The sequence below is a fragment of the Uloborus diversus genome, chromosome 1 (assembly GCF_026930045.1).
Source record: "Uloborus diversus isolate 005 chromosome 1, Udiv.v.3.1, whole genome shotgun sequence".
Taxonomy (NCBI): domain Eukaryota; kingdom Metazoa; phylum Arthropoda; class Arachnida; order Araneae; family Uloboridae; genus Uloborus; species Uloborus diversus.
In genome coordinates this window covers 4321614-4341778 of record NC_072731.1, presented here as the reverse complement: position 1 = coordinate 4341778, position 20165 = coordinate 4321614, and the positions used below count along the sequence as shown (strand labels likewise).

The 20165-nt window shown below is 35.2% G+C and overlaps 1 protein-coding gene across 1 annotated transcript in view; it reads right to left on the bottom strand.

The window, feature by feature from the left end:
* Positions 1-20165, bottom strand: part of LOC129227719 (nose resistant to fluoxetine protein 6-like) — a 111858-nt gene that overhangs the window by 955 nt on the left and 90738 nt on the right. Inside the window, exons 12-14 of the mRNA XM_054862325.1 lie at positions 16038-16155; positions 11511-11697; positions 5210-5352 (exon numbers count right to left, since the gene is read on the bottom strand). Coding sequence (XP_054718300.1) covers positions 5210-5352; positions 11511-11697; positions 16038-16155 — 448 coding nt within the window. The remainder of the gene's footprint in view (positions 1-5209; positions 5353-11510; positions 11698-16037; positions 16156-20165) is intronic.

The following is a 20165-nucleotide window of genomic DNA, read 5'->3' as shown; positions in this document are numbered from 1 at the left end:
GAAATGGTGAACTCTGGATTAACAAACTTGGATAACGTTATACAAGGTAAAATTTTTTATTGTTTTGTATGAATTTGTAAGAATATGAGTTTTTTTTAATCTTAAATTAATTTAACTAACCATATTTTACAGCAGTATTTAGTTGGAATGGACAGTACGCAAAATATTTTCTTGAACATATTATAGTAGAACAAAATGAAAAATGTTCAACCGAGAAAGAATTTACTTTATTCCTTTTATCCTCAGTTGAAAGGTTTCGCCAAATTTGTTTAGGGTTATAGTTTTAGTATTGTGCGAGCAAAGTAGCCTTGGCGAGATTTCGCGTTTTTAGTTAAACCATTTTTAATTTTTATCATGAGTGGAATAAAATGGTAAAAAGATTACAGAATTCGATAAGTAAAAAGAAATAATGGTCAATCAACTGAAAAGAAAACTACCACCATATATCTGTGAGAATGTTGTTGATGATTTGCATAACATGACATAATTAAATCATAACGCAGAAATTAGAAATATACGAAAAAGAAAATTTTTAAATTAACCGATTCGGCAATTTGAGAAAAATAACTCAGCTACAAATGCAAAACAATAAGCGCTAGCCAAGCAAAGCAAAGAAGTATCATCTTCTTTTGGTAATAATTTGTAATGTCATATTAAATTTGCTAGCATTAATTGTTATTCTTGTCAGGCCACAATTATTATTTAGTTTTATCAAGAATTGATAAATATCGAATTCAACATCGTGAAAATGGCTGCTTAGAACTACGAACTACGTAGTTTGCATTAATGTTTGACGTTTAGTAATGCTTCTTGAATTCTCATTGCTTTCTACATGGGCCAGAATATCAACAAGACTTTGAAAATTAATTTAAAAAGAATAAAGCGAAAAAATCATGCATACGAACAAAATTTACTAGGCTTATTAGCATTTTCTTCGTTACCACGTGCGTTTGTTTTAGTTTTTTCGTTCGCCATTAGACAGTGACTGCAGTGCCCCCTATAGTTCGTTGGAGTTGCGAATATAAAAACAGGTAAGAAATTTTATTTTCTTTTTCAAGAAATCAACGGCTCGTTCTGTCTCGCAAATTGCATTTTTGCAAAGAAAGAAATATTTAAAGAACCTTAACATTTCAGATAATTTTTTTTACATTTTTCATAAAAGAAATTCTAATCACCAAATTTTTATCAACATTTCAATAATTTTAATAGAATGCTGCTACTCTCTTCACGAAAATGTGTAAGAATAAAGCTAAAAATTTGTTTTAATTGATTGGGAGAGATGAAACTTATGTCGCCAAGGAACGTAAAGAAGAAGAAAATATTTCACTCACAACTGACATTTTTTGAGCAATCACGATTGCTTATTGTTCTCACTTGACTGTTTTTGGTGTTACGCTGATTTTATTTTCCCCCCGCCTCCCTCTGCAGCAGCACCATCGACCGGCCTCACGATGCTGCTCCTTTAGCGAAACCAAACCTCTCCAGGTTGCGTCCATATCCTACACGCATACATACACACACGCATCCTACACACATACACTCTCACACACTCACACACACATACCCACACACTCATGCCTGCACACAGACACAAAAACACGCCTAGACAAACACACACACTAACACACACACATATACATACACACATACACATATATACACACACATACCCACACACACATGCCTGCACACAGACACAAACACACACGCCTACATACACACTTACCCACACACACACACATGCCTGCACACAAGCAAAAAAACACGTGATTGCGACAAACATAATTTGAATTCAAGATCTCAAAATTCAAATTAATTAATTTTTTTCAATATTGCTTTCTGTTTCGCAAAATATTAATTTGATTACTTTATGGGTCACTCCGACGAAAATGGTACATTTCATGTCCGGCACTTTTGGATTTTTTACAGAAAATTTTATACTTAATATGAATTAATCATATTTTTTTCTTTATTCTTCATGCAATTTTGTATCATGAGGTATTTTTTGTTTTTAATATTTTAATTTAGGAATTTTTTTTTTAAATATGTTAGTCAAAAAGGCAAAATCTTGATGTCCCAGCTTCAAAACAGTGACAGTTAAAAAGTGATTTAAGTAATTGCTTAGAAGAAATAACAAAAAGAATTTCCAATTACATTGCAACACCTTTATTGTAACAATTTAAACAATAAATTTTTTTTAGAAAAATATTTTTTTAATGAAAATGCAGGGAATTTACAATTGTCCCTACAGTTTACAACTTTTGAAATGTCCACTCTGTTACAGTCATTAAAGAATAAAAAAATATTTTAACAAAAAAACTAGCAATACTTTTGAGATGACCAGATGGTAAAAACACCATGTTTAGCTAACCCTAGTGCATTCGACAATCAACACAAGCAAGGTAAGATTCATTTTTTGTCTCTGATAGTAAATTTGAGTAACAAAATGTAAACTATGTTACATTAATTTTATTAATTAAAATTTAAAAAAAATCTAAATTACATATAACGTAGTAATTTTAGAGTTACTCTTTGCTTTTGTATTACTATTTTAACTGTAACTTTATGTTTAGGTTTAGAAAAAGATTGTAACTACTTATTTTTCCAATCTGTTGCACTTCTTGTGTAACAGAGTGGACAATATTTATGGAAATAGTAAACAAATCCCATATGAGAGAGAGAGAGAGAGAGACCTACACATTTCTTGAAAGCAACGCTCTTAGGTCCCATGATACATTTTAAATTAAAGTACTGGAAGATAGTTGGTTTTTTTCACTGGGTTCACTTAAAACGTCTCTTCCTGTCGTTGTAGTTGAACCATGTGACAGGATCATTGCCCCAGATTTTCCTAATCAAATGATCAGAAAGTACCGTACATAACAGCATTTGTTTCTCGGCTCAAATCCAGCGGAGTTTTTGTGCTACTGGCAAGAAGACTTTCAGTATATTTGACTAACCAGTATATTATGAAAGGAAAAGATGGTGGAATTTATAGAAGAAACAAATTTTATTTCCGTCCAGATAAATTACAACAGGGTAGTAGTTCTGTACACAAAAGATCAGTGCAGTGGAAGATTTTTATCTTTGGTGGAAATAATAAATCAGGCAATATATGAATATTAATGGTTTCAATATAATTAAATTTATTTCTGAAGAGAATGCGTGTTTTTTTTTTTTTTTTTTTGCAAAAGGGATGATATTCACTGTTTTACACCAAAAAGGTATGTATCCAAAACAAAATTGACAGTTTAGGTCTGGTAAAATTGAGGAAAATTCCTAGACTTATGACAATAGTCACTTGTTATTCTACAAAAACATTGTGAAAAATTAGAAATTGTAACAGTTAGTGTTTGTGCGTAAAACTTTTATTTCTTTTTGCCAAAAAAATATAAAACTGGATATAATTCGTTTTGAAAGTAAACTCCTCATATGAAGATCTATTCAAGTACGCGAGAAAAAAATTAATAAAACTGTGCTCGGTGGGCATTACATAAATCAAGTTGTAATAAACATACGCATTTTCACAACAATAATCTTTAAAATATATTCGTTTTACATTTTTTTTCAACAAAACGGTTCAAGCACTTGATAGATTGAAATTTTTTAACTTTTCAATTTATAAAGTTTGAACAGAAAAAGGTCTGTTGGGTCCTCTAGTTTAATTTAGTAATCACAATTTCATCAAGAAGTCTGTTGGGTCACTAACTGGACACTACTCTCTTAATAGGCACCTTAATCTGATGGGTGTTATCGACAACCCTTCGTGTAGAGGATGTCATATGGCTGATGAAAGCTCAATTCATGTGCTACGTGAATGTGACTTCTACTCTGCACAAAGATTTGAGCACTTGGGATACCACTATGTAGATCCCTGGGAACTGCCTAGAATTTCGGTTAGGCAACTGCTGAGATTTATTTCTGTTACTGGGCTTCTTTAGTAGTCTAAGCGGGGATAGTACAATAGACCTGTGGTCTCGGTGCTCGCGCTGTTTTCAAACGCCCCCCCCCCTTTTCACTTCATACTTCATACTTCAATCACAATTTGAGGTCTCGCTTGCCTAACTGATAACAGACTTGCACAAGGCGCAAGGTGTTGCGATCTCTTAATACGGACGGGTATCACGCTTGATTGGAAATGCTCAGCTAGTACTTTGCTCCCCTATTTTATTTGTGAACTACTTTTGAAGTAGAAGTGGCAAATTCAAATTAGGATTTGTGCCCCTTTGATATGAAAGTGAATGAGTGGGTACCGGCAAATAAGGGATGTTCCACTTTGCTGTAAAATACCTGAAATAAGGGGATGGATGTGAATGTACACCGATTAGGTGGTAAAACCAATGTTTACGCATTTTTCAACAGTAGATATAAACCACTTCGAGAAGATAGAAATTCATGGGTCGATAGGGTTTACATTATAGATTCTAAAAAAAAAAAAGAAAAATTAATTTGAATTTTGACATCTTGAATTCAAATTATGTTTTTCGAAATCACGAGTGTGTGTATGTAGGCGTGTGTGTTTGTGTGTGGGGAGCATGTGTGTTTGTGTGTAGGGGGAATCTGTGTTTGTGTGTAGGGGGAATGTGTGTTTGTGTGTATTGGGAATGTGTATGTAGGCATGTGTGTTTGTGTCTGTGTGCTGGCATAAGTGTGTGGGTAGTTGTGTACTATATGAATGTGTTTGGGGGGGGGGGTATGTGTATGTGTGTGTAGGCATATGTGTTTCTGTCTGTGTGCAGGCACGAATGTGTGGGTAGTTGTGTGTATGCGTGTATGTATGTGTTTGTGTGTGTGTGTATTTGTGTATGTGTGTGTTTGTGTGTGTGTATGTGCGCGTGTGTAGTTGTGTATATATGCGCGTGTGTGTAGGACATGGATGCAACCTGGAGACGGCTTTCGCTGTAGGAGCAGCATCGTGAGGAGCCGGTCGACGGTAAGGGTGCGGAGGGTGGCGGTGGGAAAATAAAATCAAAGGACATCAAAACAGTCAAGTGAGAACAATAAGCAATCGTGATTGTTCAAAAAAAAAAAAAAAAAAAAAATCCAGAAGTGGATCTAATCCGTTTCGAAAGAAAACTCCTCAGTTACTCTGAGAGAGCTCGGAAGAAATGCACAAAACTGTATCTCTCTAAAAGGAAGGGAAGGATCTAAAGTTAAACTTTAGATCTTAAACTTTACTTTTGCCCCAATTATACCCTCGGTTGATACTCACCCATTCCTTAGGGGTCGAATCTCTGACGGTTTTCGAGGAGCCGATGCTCAACAGCTGAACGATTGGGGAGACGAGGTACATGCAAAAGGCGAGCCTGCTCAGCGGAATCCACACCCTCCAGGATAGGAACCTATTTATAATACCTGAAAAATATGGTTACCGGCAAATGAGGTTACTTTGGGGCAATAACAAACGAAAAGTCGATCAGCACTACCAATAATTATTGATTTTACTAGTCAAGCCAGTGCTGCCTGACTAGATCCTTAACGGCAATAAAGTGATAACCACCTTTACATAGATAAGCCCTTTACGTTTGTTGGGTCAATGTTACCCGCCAATTCCTAAGTTACCCCAGTTGTGGGTACACGTCTCACTATTTCATGAGGAAACCCTAAAGTGCTTCATTTAAACCAGGGGTTCTCAACCTTTCAGTCTCTGCAGTCTCCACCCCTCACTCATCCTTGAGCACTAAGCTCAGGGCCCGCATACCCTCCCCCGCCCCCGAACACCACCATATGAGGTCAGTATAAGTAGTTGGTTGGTTGTCGCGTTATGAACATCTTTACTAATAATAAAGCTGAAAATCTCTCTGTCCGGAGGATGTCTGAATGTCTGTGACGCGCATAGCGCCTAGACCATTCGGCCGATTTTCATGAAATTTGGCACAAAGTTAGTTTGTAGCATGGAGGTGTGCACCTTGAAGCGATTTTTCGAAAATTCGATGTGGTTCTTTTTTTATTCCAATTTTAAGAAAAAAACTATCATAAATTACGAAATTATCATAACGTGGAACCGTAACATGGGCACAAGCTAATTGGCGAGATACGAAATTATCATAATGTGGAACTGTAACGTCGGTACAAGCCAATTGGCAAGAAAATTCACCATACATTATTTGTAAATATACAGGCGAACCAAAAGACCTTTAATTTTTCTATTACGGGCGAAGCCGTGTGGGTGCCACTAGTGGAAAATAAAACAACACACTTTTTCAGCTATATCAAGACAAAAAATGTCCGAATAAAGATTTTCTTGTGGACAGTGATTAATTTTGTTGTAGGATGACCAAAATGGCAGGACGTGAGAAAAGATGTTCTGGTGACAGTTCTGTATCAGAGGCACAGTTTCTGCAGCATAGGTGCTGTTGTTCCATCTTTTTCGTATTTTCCAGGGTCCTGATTGTGTCTAATTTGATGTAAGGGGCAACACAGGGCCAGTTTATCCATGTTGAGTTTCCTTAACTCTTCGCAAGTATAAGCAATACAATCAGAGTTTGAAATTGAAGTTCGTTGCTGTTGCTATCGTTAAACGTGCACGCCTACATACACACATACGTCACATACACACCTACACACGCGCACGCACGCACGCCTATACACACACGTACACAGATTCTTGATTACAAAAAGCATAATTTGAAATCAAGATGTCAAAGTACTTTTGCTTCATCAGTGCAAAAAGCTCACCACAGAACTTTCTTTTTGTGTGGCGAGTGTTTGCACCATAGACTAATAATAAGAGTAGACCGAGCTTTCCCAGACTTGCTGATGAAAAAATTGGTTCATGGATACATCATGTGACTAGTGGAAGGCTTGGCTAAAACTTTGGCAGCATGGTTGCTAGATGGCAACATTATCTATAGTTTGGCACTCGACATGAATTCTAAGACGTAATGTGTTTTCATTATAATTTTTTTTCCAGGTGCAGAGATTGAACTGTTTTTCTTTTAGTTATGCATTATTTTGACATTAGTAATTAGTTTTTGTTCACAGTTTTCAGTAACTTTTATTTCATTTGGAATTGCTATGTCAGCGTTGGCGTGAACGTAATGGCGTAAACGTTTTGCGTTAACGCAAAAATGTACTAATCGGTATCTTAAATTGAAATTGTAGGTAAAAATCTTACCGTTTGCCGATTCTTTTTGGGCGCTTGCATCTTTAATTGTTTAGAGAGTTATTGAAATTGATTAAAGAAAACGCACAGTACTATCTAAACGAAGAACTCACTATATTAACAAAATATTTACAACTTAGAATAAGAAATTTACAAATCGGAGTCCATAAAAGATCATTCTTCCGTGTTCCATCAATTCTATTTATTTTATTTCTCGCGGGCGTTGATCGTCTGCTACGATCAACGCCCGCTGTTGCTAGGATATCCACCAGTCACATGGTTTGGTTTATGAGCAGCAAAAGGGTTGCCATAGCTCGGTCTATTCTTATTATTAGTCTATGGTTTGCACTGATTAGAAGGCTCCACTGTAGTCTTGAAGTAGCTACATGCTGCATTTTTCTTCAGAATTTGCTTTATCTTCAACACTACTTTTTCTCTTGTAAATTAGAATAAACTAGCAAACTAGAAACATCCCATTAATTGGTATGAAACTGGGTAAGAAAGTTCTGTGGTGAGTTTTTTGCTCTGATGAAACAAAAATACTTTGACATTTTGAACTCAAATTATGCTTTTCGCAATCACGAATGTGTGTATGTGTGTGTATAGGCGTGCGTGAGTGCGTGTGTGTAGGCGTGTATGTGACGTATGTGTGTATGTATGCGTGCACGTTTCTTGTTGTGAATTCCTATTGGTTCTCCCATTCGGTATATACAGGGTGTTTCTGAACTCTTGGGCAAAACTTTAAGGGGGGATAGTACACATCTAGACAAACAATATAATGACAAAAATAAGGGTCACAAACGTCTTCCGAAGGAGACAGGCACCATTAAATTTCAGGTTCCAAAATTTCAAACGATCATGAAAAACGCAAAAATTGGTCGATTCGTTTGCAGTTTTCGCCAAAATTATTCTTTTTATCAATATTTTCTAGAAGATAAATTTTGAAGAGATAATTTTAAAAAACGCCGATAGGGGGCGCTTTAGACTCTGGAGCAACGAACAACTATTTTTTACTGCTATTTTTGAATCTCATTAAATGTTTTCTATTGCTTGGACTTAAACTTAAATTTTTAATTCAAAATTTTAATTGTTGAGAGTGATTAAGTGGCGAAAACGGAACTTGTCTTCAAAGGTTGAAACACACTTTGTCATAAAAAATGTATGCATCAAGAATAAATTGAGCTGCAACCAACAAACTCGACAGGAATGTAGTTTGGTAAGAGATAATTAAAATTTTGTCGCCAGTGACGAAAGGGTAAGCGCGCTATGCGCGTACAAGATGCGCAGATAGGTACGATTGAGAGTGTGAAAGATTGTGTCAAAGGGCACTTCAAAAGAAACTGTCGAGTTGCAAGAACGCTATTGTGACTAGGACGACCTTTTAGAGGTATACGAACAATTGTTGGACTTTTTGAAAAGACGTACAATAGTTCTCAGAGAAGCAGGTTGTTTGTACGTCCGTATCTGCCAATTCGGTCGGAGTGATATGGTAGTAGCTTAGTGTATATAAAGTATGTAAAAATAAATGAATCACTCCAATGCGATCGGTTAAGGCATTCTAGAAACAGAAATGAGCGCCAAGATCGCACATCATAAGAACGGCCACTATCGTATCAAAGAGGTATCTAACATTAGTTCCATGCCATTCAACACCTTCCAAGAAGCTGATGATATCAAGAAAAACAATCCTGAGTAGACTGAAAGAGGCTGGTATGTCGAACCGGGGTCCATTGCGATGGATTGGAATTTCATTGATTGGATTTTCCCTGCACTTGGTTAGCAGGGTTGTGACAGACAGGAGGCATTTTATCTTCTACGATTTATCCCGTTTCACTCCCATTAGTCATAAGTAACCTATTTCACTCCATACCATGCCGAGTTTTGTCTTGTATAGCTGCTAGAGAAAAGTATACAATTTACGGTTTTGTAACCTTTATTATGTCATAACTTCTTAATAAAACAATCTTTTGTTCTGAATTTGTAACACTTCCCTTATTTCGTCATAGACCGCATCAACAGGGTGGCGACAGGAACTGTGAAAAAAAGTTCCCTGACTTTTCCCTGATTTCCCTGATTAAATTCACCAAATTTCCCTGATTTACGTTACCAATGATAATGGTTTTCTTTCTTTGCTCTACTTGAAATCTATTGTATGTTTGTATAAAATGCAGTATTTTAAACGTTTTAAGTTGTGTAAAGTTGTTAAACTAAAGATATATTTTTGAAAGATGCTACTTTTTTAATAAAATGGTTTAAAAAAAAAACATATCAAGTCAATTTTTTTGGTGAAAAAAACCTTACAAAACAGTATATTAAATTTTTCTACATGGAAAGATTATAGAAAATTAAAAAAAAAAAAACTTTACTTTCAGAAGTCACTTAGCATAAGAATTTTAAGAAACTATTGAAATTACTCTTAAAAACATATGTGTATTTATGATAGAACTAAAAAGTAATTGAAATTATTTTGATCTAAGTTTTCAAACAGTATAATAATTGTTGCAAGAATAACAAGTAATAGTGAAAGAAGAGAAGTAATGTAGTTATTCTGATATAACTAATTGACATATTTCTGCAAAACAGATAAAACCATTTGACATTCATTCATAGGGAGCTTTTTTCTAATCAAGAACATAGGTTTTAATGAATGAATACAGCATTTTAACAATTAAAAAAATAAAGATATTTACTTAAGTACACAAGTTAACTCTATTTCAAGTGATTTCAGTATGTAACGAAAAAAAAATCTTAGATTGCTTTTGTAACAAACAACTTTGAAATGCAAGGAAAAAAAGAAAAAAAAAACAATTAGTTAATTTCAAAATATATAAAAGAAGAATACAACTTGGTTGTAAAATTAAAGAATCACTTAAGTCTGAAGAAAAGAAAACTTTTATAATCTGTGGTGACAACAAATAGAATAACGGCAAAAAACAAAAGTTTTTTTTAAATTGAAAGCTCAATTTTAGCAATTAAATTAAAAACGCAAAAAAGAAATAACTTTTAAGCTTTTATAGTATTCATTCAAAAACCAAAGATTTCTTCTTGAAATCGTGATTACAGTACGCTTACTTAGAGACAATGGAATCAAGGCAAAGGAGCTAAGGCATTAATGAAAGCTTCCTCTTCGCCTGAATGTTTGTTTATTTTACGTAGCATTAAAAGCGTAAAAGGAAATTTCAAGCTAGTTAAAATAAACAACCTAGCAAATATAGAAGCAATCTTAAGAAGTTCATTCTGTGGTTAATAAGTAAGATTCAATACTTTGATGTTGAGGAAAAAAGATGCACAAATATGCGGCAGTGTATAATCGCACCTCATTAATTTTACTTATTTTTTGAACAGATAATTGGCAGAAAATGCGTAGGGAATTAGAGTACTTAATTTTGTAAAGCAAAAAAAAATTTTTCCTCATAAAATCAATTTTCCCTGATTTTTTGTTATTTTTTCAAAATTCCCTGATATTTCCCTGACTTTTCCCTGATCAATAAAGTTCCCTGACTTTTCCCTGATCTCCCTGATTTCCCTGATCTGTCGCCACCCTGATCAATTTTAAGTTTCGTGAAGATCGTCTGTTTCCTTCTGGGTTAATGTATTGTTTTTTTTTCTTTTTTTTGTGACAGTATATTTCATTTTCTGAACACTGTTTGCGCGACTTAATCAAGCCCAATGACTCGGATTTTGAGCTGAAGATTTAAGTTGAATCATCAGAAAAAATCTGATGAGTTTCAAAATTAGTAGTAAAAAATAGTTGTTCGTTACTCCAAAATCTAAAGCTCCTCCTATCGGCATTTTTAAAACTACATCTTCAAAATTTATTTTCAAGAAAATGCTGATAAAAAGAATTATTTTAGCGAAAACCGCAAACGAATCTACCAATTTTTCCGTTTTTTTTTATAATCATTTGAGATTTTAGACCCGAAACTTTCGTTTCGCCTATCTTCTTCGGAAGACGTTTGGGGCCGTTTATTTTTGCCATTATATTTTTTGTCTTGATGTGCATTATCCTCCCTTAAAGATTTGATCAAGAGTTCAGAAACAACCTGTATACCAGTGTCCACGTTTCTCTCTTGACTTTTTTGTTTTGTGGTGAGTTTTTTTGCACTGGTGAAGAGGCTCCACTGTAGCCTTGAAATAGCAATATTTTGTGTTTTTCTTGGGAATTTGTGCTTTATCTGTGTTGGTTTTTCCCCTTATTCGAATTATGCACTCATTTTAAGAATCTAACCTCCGCATCCTCTGGCACAACAAATGATAACTCAAGCTAGAGAAAGAGCATTGCTGAAAGTCCAGTGGATATTTCAAAAACAGCACCAATAATAGTACTTCTGTTCCAATGAGAACTGCAAACAATTTTTAGTGCTCAAAGGTACAGAAATAAATAATGCATTAATTCTTGAAAACTGACCTCCGTATCCTCTGGCGCAACAAGTGACAACCCAAGCTACTGAGAGAGAAAAAGCGGTTTTCGAAAATCCAGCATAGAATAGATCTTCCAGCTGGGTCGGCTCGGTTCCCTCGTTCCATTTTTTTGAAGCAAAAACGACCCATGTAGCCATAAACGTAGCGAGCAACCATCCAAGGAACAGAGGAACCTGAAAGAGGACACCGAATAAGTCAATGGCGAAATCCAGAGTCACATATTGGAGTAAAATTGTGTAATACCAGTCATAACTAGAATTCTTAAGGGGCCATCGAAAATTTTTAGAGCTATCCGAAAGTACAGTCATGGAAGCTTCCCTCCCAGTCTTCTCAAGAATAATGCCTATTTACTTATTCAGAAAATATACGTGACACAGAAAAATAGTAGGACTCGATCGATGCATCGGCGCCGATTTCAAAAATTTAGCCATCGGCATCGGATGGGATCCTGACTTGGATAAAACATCGGCCAATCGGCCTTGAAACACATCTAAATGGCGGTTATTTTCGGAATTGAAAAAGAAAAAAAAATCTGACTTTTATTTATCTATTTAAAAGTAAGTACATCATAGGGCTCGAAATCGGACAGCAAAGCACCAAGACCAGTTTTGGGTTTCGGAAATATGCCAAATTTCGGATCACTACCGAAATTTTCACAACATTCCAGACACTTATCAAGTACTCACTTTGATGCTAGCTTTAAGAATTTTCTGTTACGTATTAGCATGTTAATCGAACAATTTAGAGCGAAAAAAAAAGGCTCAAATTCGGGGGATCAAGCAATGTCGCGGGACAAAATATCCGATTTTTTTCTTCCCGAAGATAAATAAAAAACCTTGATATTTTCCTGATTTCAGCTTTCCCCTTTTACCTTAACACTAAACAAATAAATACTCGCATATTCTAACCTATAATCTGGACCTTGATTGAAGATTAAACTGCAACAAAAGTTCAATCATAAGAAGAGGGCGGGTAACGCCGATTTCAGGGTGTAGTGATTAAAGGCCCTAAAAAGTCATTATTTTTCTTTCTCGCTTTTAAGGCCTAAAAAGACTGATTTTATTCATTGAAATCCTTATTTATAATTTTATTTTTTTAGGAACGAAAAATGGAAAAAAAAATTACATTTTCCTAAATTCTACATTTAACTTTGCCTCCGATTATATTGCCATGAACTAATTAAGAAAACCATTTCTACACAGCTATTAAAGTAAGCGACGAAAGAAGGCGAAATCAAGAAATTAATTTAGGGAATCCAAAAAATTTAAAATGCTGAAAAATGTGCATAAATAATTTTATTATTTTGACCCAATTGTATTTTTTAGATAAATGTCACTAGTTTAGCCAAAAAATAACTATCCGCTATTAATGATGCTTAACAATATTTAGCGTACTCAGTAAGTATATTCACGGTTAGTATGCTTCTAAAAAAGCTCTGCACTTGGTGTTACAGCTGCTGTATTATAGTATGTTATATAGAACTGGTTTTTATGCTGTAATGAATATTAGTTATAGAGATATTCACAAGTAAAAGTTTTATTCGATCTTTTGATTTATTACTATGTATTATTATAATTTAAGTAGAGGACCCGACAGGCGTTGTTCTGTTCAAACTTTGTAAATGGAAAAGTTAAAAATATTCAATAAACTATCTAATGTTTGATCTGTCGACTTGAAAAAAAAAATAAGTAAAAAGAAAATTATTTAAGCTGTGCTAGGTATCGGAATGCTTATATTTATTACAAACTGATTTATCTAATGCCCACTGAGCAGTTGCTTTATTAACTTTTTTTCTAACATACTTGATGGCTTGTTCCTTCAGCCATACTCAAAGGATAAAAAACGTCATCAGATATTAAGTGTAAAAAACTAACTACCCATCTAGAAATCCCGCTGCAGCATCCCCATATGATAAAGAATTAAACAATCGAAAGGATATCGTTTAAAAAAACGATAAAGGTATAATCATTTCTCTGAATAAGCCAAAATCACTCATCCCTACCCCCCTCCCGTTGTAAAATAAATACATTCTTCAACTAAAATGACTGAACACTCTTTAAAAACGAAAAACAATTCTTTGCAGTTTGAAATATTTCGCTAAATAAACAAAAAAAATACAATAAATTACATTAACAGTAGCTTTAAAATGTAAAGAAATGATCACGCAACTCTATTGTTTATAGCCAAAGTCGCCAAGCCACAACGTTACTGTAATTCAGCCGATCAGTGAGCAAAGCTAACTCCGACTAATTAGCCGTCCGATCTTTTGAACGAAAACTTTTAAAACTTCATATGTAGCCTGATTCTTTCCACCAAAGATAAAGATCTTCCACTGCACTGATCTTTTGTGTACAGAACTACCCTGTTGTAATTTATCTGGACGAAAATAAAATTTGTTTCCTCTTTAAATTCCATCATCATTTCCTTTAATAATGTACTTATTAGTTTGCTAATCCTTAAAGTATTCTTAAAAACGATGCCAAAACTCAGATGGATTTGAGCGATGCCGAGAAACGAATGTTGCTAGGTACGGTACTTTCTGATCATTTGGTTCGGAAAACATAAAGCACCGATCCGGCCACATGATTCAACTACGACTCCAGAACACACGCTTTGCGTGAACCTTCCAGTACTTTACTTTAAAATATATCTCGGGACCTAAAATCGTTGCTTTCGAGAAATGAAGGCTTCAATCTCTCCTACTAAGTTTTATCTATTCTCAATCGGCATATCACAGTAGGAAATTTCATTACAAAAAGTATAGCTAACTTTCTTATTGCCCTTTGGCAACGGGTTAAATATTTATTACAGTTTTCGCTCAACAATAGGTTAAAATAAATATTAATCATTTGGGAGATATAACCATCCAATGTTTAAATTAATTAATTAATTAACAAAAACATTTCCGATTCGATCCATCGTGCTTCGAAACCATGCTTGCCACAACTTAATTACACACAAAAAATTTGATCAAAATCGGTCCAGCCGTTTAAAAGCCTTATTGTGACAAACGTCCGCACAGAAGATTTTTATATATTAAGACTAGAGATTATCAATACTTGGAAACATTATTACTGGATTGGTTTAGATTTCAATGTTCCACGAGATTTAGTTTGAACTAAATCTCTACTTTTCCATATTTGCTGGTATCTCGACAACCACTATAGTATGTCAAATAGAGGAAACTTGTCGAGTTTTAATGTTACAGCGATTTGCAAGAGAAATTTAAAGACTTTGGACTCCAAGATTTTTATTTTTGTGCATTATAAAAGATCCAAAAAGACTGAGGAATCCTAACACTCATCTCGAGAGCTCGATTCAAATTACTTCATTGCAGTGTTGACCGATTAGAAAATGGGAAAGAATGTCAGATTTCTCTTCGAAATTAAAAAAAAATTCGCTCTTTGAACCATTTTAATTTATTTTTGGGTTTTGTAACCAAGTTAATGATCAAGTAACCCGCGAGTTTCAAAAACGAAACTCGCGCCACGGCATGATAATTTGATGAAATGTTTTAGTAATGCTTAAAATGCAGGGAAAGGCTTTATTTTGTAAAGGCTGAACTCGATCCGGTAACTTAACTGTTTTACTGGTAAGACAGTCACACAATTTTAGGGGAATGAAGAAACGAAACAGCGGTCAACTATGAACGCTATCTACTGGAGTTTAGGGTTAATCCAATGGAGTTGGAGTTAAAATTTCAACTATCGAAATATCACCAAACAAGCAATGGCTTCGTTCAAATGTAGAAGGGTAGAAGCAAATTTCACCCGTCCTACATTGACAAGCGACTTTCTTGTTTTTTAATATTCAACGCCGTAGTTTGTAATATTCCATATTTTATAACTATATACATTGTAAACGCAATCTTTTCCAGTGGAATTTTGAATTTTTTACACTGAGTTCAATGAAATTTCCAAAATACATTTTGGAATATTAAAAAAAAAATGTTATAATCATGTAACTGGCATATCTGTTTTTAAAATGTTAAGTCAGTTACCATGTTTTTATTAAATATTTAAAAATCATCCAAAATGTATTTTAAAAAATTCAACTATACCATTAAATACGTATTGTTTTGCTTCAAAAATGTCAGTCAGTTACCCGTGGGATTGCCCTTTTTAAACCATGTTTCACTATTTTGATTACACTATGCGCTGAATAAGTATTTTCACTGTAATTTCCAAATTAAATAAAACCTTATGAAAAAACTTTACACTGCCTCCTTCTAAATTGAAACATATATATAATTTGGTCAAGGCGACTCTCAAATTTGGCCAGTAAGTCGAAAAAAAAAAAAACTTCCCTAGACTAACTTACAATTTCAAAAACTAATCAACAAGCACGATAAATGACTTTTAGTTTGAACTTATCATTTGATCGACTTAATGTTGTCAGGAAGCTTTTGCTTACTCCAGTTTTTGCTTTTCACTTACAGCTGCTAAAAATGGAGAACACGAAATGACCTTTTGCTTAAGATTTACGGAGAATGTAAATAATAATTTGCTCTTACCTTTGAGATCTTAACTTCTTTCTTTTTAGCCAAGACGTAACCTACTAAAACCCCCAGAAAATAGGACCCAGCGTGAACCATCGATTGATTGTACCAGTGCAAATGCAGATTAAATTGTCTGGAATAAAGAAATATTATTAAGTGTACTTACAAGCATAAGGACATTTCGTCATATTCGTTCAATACTATCTTTCAGCGGTTGCTGTGGAATTGGAACACGTACAGTTAAGACGAGTCTATCCGAATGAAGGGAAAAGTAAAAACATGACGCGCGTGTTTCGATCATTTCAATGTGACTCTGCTTCCTTTATAGGCAAACACAAATCTGAAGAAAGCTGGCCTAATTGATAACTAATAGATGCGTGCATGTTCGTCCTTTCACCTCATCGGTGGTTAGACAGTAAGTTATTAGATCACATGCTGCTTTATACAGCTTTATACAGCACATCAAACATATTAAGAAACGAAATTTGCTCTTTGAACTTATAACGATGACTTCTAGCTAAAGTTCATATTTTTTAGGTTAAGGGGGTCCGAGTCACATTAAAAAAAAAAAAAAAAAAAAAAAATTAATCTTTGTTATTTTGAATTCAAATTATGTTTACCGCAATGTTTGTGTAGGCGCATGTGTGTGGGTGCGTGTGTGTGTATGTATGTATGCATGTGTGTGTGTATGTATGTATGTATGCATGTGTGTGCGTGTTGTGTATGCAGTGCTGTGTGTGTACGCGCGTGTGTGTGTATGTAGGCATATGTGTTTGTGTCTGTGCGCAGGCATGAGTGTGTGTATGTGTGTGTAGGCGTGTGTGTGCCAATGCGTGTGTGTGTAGGATATAGACGCAACCTGGAGAAGGTTTTCGCAAGAGGAGCACATCGTGAGGCCGGTCGACGCGACGGTGGTGCTGGCAGAGGGAGGTGGTGGGAAAATAAAATCATAGGAATTCAAAACAGTCAAATAAGAACAATTTTTTTGAGCAATCGTGATTGCTCAAAAAAAAAATAAAATAAAAATAAATAAATAAATAAAATAAACAGAAGAGTTTTGAAGTTTTTTTGCACTGATTCACCATCTATTTAATAAGCAAAATCATGACAAATGTGTTTTAAAAAATTCTTTTTTATTTAACATTCATTTGTTTGTTTTTTTAAAAATAGGGTTGCTTTAAATCGCTAAAACTCAAAAAATTCTTGGTCAATTTTTGAAATTTAAAAAAAAAATATTCACAAATATTTAAGTTTTAATTTTTATTCGGTGATTTAAAAAAATTTTATTCAATAAAAAATAGAAAATTTTTGAAGAAAATTTCGAAAAATCCGAAGGAACTTTTTTTTTTAATCATTATTTTTTAAAAAAAGAAAGAATAATAATAATAATAATTTGCCAAATTAAAAATTTTTAAAGCAAACTGTTTGAAAAAGGAAAGACCCCAAGTCATACGAGAGATTTTAAAGAAAAGCATTGGAAGAAATCAGGTTTCATTCGCTAGTTTCACGCAAAGAGTGTCAACCATTCGTCGTTGTTGAGTCATGCGACTTCAGATCTTTGCCCAAGCTTTTCCTATTCAGAGTCACAACTGACTTCAACTGTATTTATGTGCATACTGTGCCTTGCCTCCATTATTTTATGTACCGATAGATGGCAGCACCATCACCGGATCGAACAGTTAATGAGAATTTAGAACTAGTCCAGGAGCTAATAGCTACCTGGTGCTAGCATCTCCAGAGGTATCGTTTCACTTGGAGGACATTGAGACCACGAGCATATTTAACGTCGCCCAGTCCCCTTTAATGACGACGGTGGGTCTTCGACCATCGGGGTTCGAACTGAGGACCCTCCGGCCCCGAATCCGACACTCTACCGAGCGGGCTACCACGACCCTGCCCAAGCTTTTGCTTAGCCAATGATTCGACTTGCTCCCTTCATTTTAATTCCCAATGGCTTTACGTTGGTCGCTCGGTAGAAACACGGATTAAAAGAAAAGCGGGTTTTTGACAACGGTTTTCGACCCGATCGAGAGGAACGCACTCCAAATCGCTCAGTGGCGTGCTAGTGTAGACAAAGAAGTATCATATTATGGAAAAAAAATATGATTCAGCGACTGATTTTGACATTAAACGTCTTTTCTATTCTGTAAACCTAATGAAATTTTAGTAATATAATAAGTTCAATTTCGTCCCTTTTAAACCTTTTTTAATTTTAAGCTACACCCCCCTTCCCTTTCCCCAATATTCTGTGGTCTATACTTTCGTCCAGTGTTGTTCTGTAACCGAAGCTATACTACGTTCGATATCAGGATAGGAAAATCCACCTTCGTTCAGGCCATTCTTTCGCCCCATTCAAACGAAGGTACCTACTTTTCTAAACAACCATCCCACCTCTTAGCGATGTGCCTTAGGTCTTACCCGCACTGCGGTCGGAAGTCGCATAGTTATTACGGTCGGTATGGTACTTATTGCGCCGGGGAAGGTCCCCTTGCTGGGCGTCAGCCCAGCTGGGAGTTTACCCCTTTGTGTGAGAGCCTTGCACACCGCGAAATATGGCATATCTCACTACACCCACCTCTTTGGTGTGCTATCAAACAAAGGTACTTGCTCGTATGACGTTTTCGTCCGAGAGGCATCTCGGGACAGGCGAAAAGATTTTTTTTTACATCCCACACAGCACACTCGTCTATAAAACGACTATTCTCGTCGAAACTCATCTAAAACTCATCTATGCTCATCTACATCTAAAGGTGATATCTATTCTACGACTAATAAACGTCATTTCTAGATGTTCTATTAAACGTCTATAATTGGACGTCTATTAATTATCCTTTACAGACGTAAATTAGATCATCCACAAGGGTCGTCTACAAACACAAACAGTGATGGTGAAAGCGGATTGCGGTGGTTCTAAATGCTGTAAAAAGTGAATTAAAAATAGTTCATTAGTTCATGTAACAACGGTTAAAGGGCTAGAACTTTATTTTTAAAAAAATATTAATGACAATGATGATATTTATAATTTATTGACATAATTGGCAACACTTGTTGCTATGTTATTAGTGTTGAAGCACGTGCTTCAACGTACGTTGAGCAGCACCGCCGCTTTTTACTTCTGATATTTTAGCGTCTGTTTTATAGCGGCTTATTGATTTCGGTAAGCTTATTCATCTTGTGTCGTATAAACATTACAATTAAGAGTCCAGAATTGAAAAAAGGTGTGCTGCGTTAATAAGCGCACCTAGAAGACGTTTTTTAGATCATCTATAACTGTTCTTGGTAACGTTATCTAGCGCTATGGATATCGTCTATTATTGATCTAATTCCACCATTTTTCATCCATTGTAGTCGTCTTTTCGACGTGTACAAGACGACTTTCGACTGTTCTGAGGGGACATTTCGACGAGTTACAGACGGTTTTTAGATCAGTTATAGACGAGTGTTTAGACCAGATCTGACGACTTTTCAACGTCTATTCCACCAGTTTCTGTTGTGTGGGATGCTTCGTGGTTCCCTAACCATACGGCAAGATCCGCCTGTAAAGCTCACGCACGTGCAATCACTCTGAGATTCCTGCATTTGCATCTCTCATATCGTAGTCTGTGTAACGAGAATCAAGGTGTCAAGGGCAAGTAATTTTCTCCCTCTTCTGATTGTCATGACTACGACACTTAGAACTTTTTCTCCACGCTGCTTCTGCAACACATACAATTTTAAGAAACAATGCGGTGGAAAAGTTCATAGTGCCTTGACCATGACAACCAGAAGAGGAAGGGGTGGAGAGGGGTGGAATGATTTTTGGCCCTTGCACGCCGGTTCTCGTTGCACAGGCTGTAGTTCTCTGCAAATTTGATCACTGTTTCCCTCGTGTTGTTGCGAATTTCACAGACACAAGGGTATATTTTAAAGCTTATGAAGTTACTCTTTCATATTTCATTGCAGAAATCATTAAGAATGTGCTAAGTCAAATATTTCAAAAATATCTCAACATGGAATATTGATGTTTGAAAGTCATTTTGCAATGTCCCAATAACGAGTGCAGTCATTCCAAATGTTATGTTTTTAATGGAGCTTCGTAGTGATTAAACTCTGGCTTTCAGGAGATGGTACTTCAACACGCCTTATTTCAAAAGCGTCTGTTTG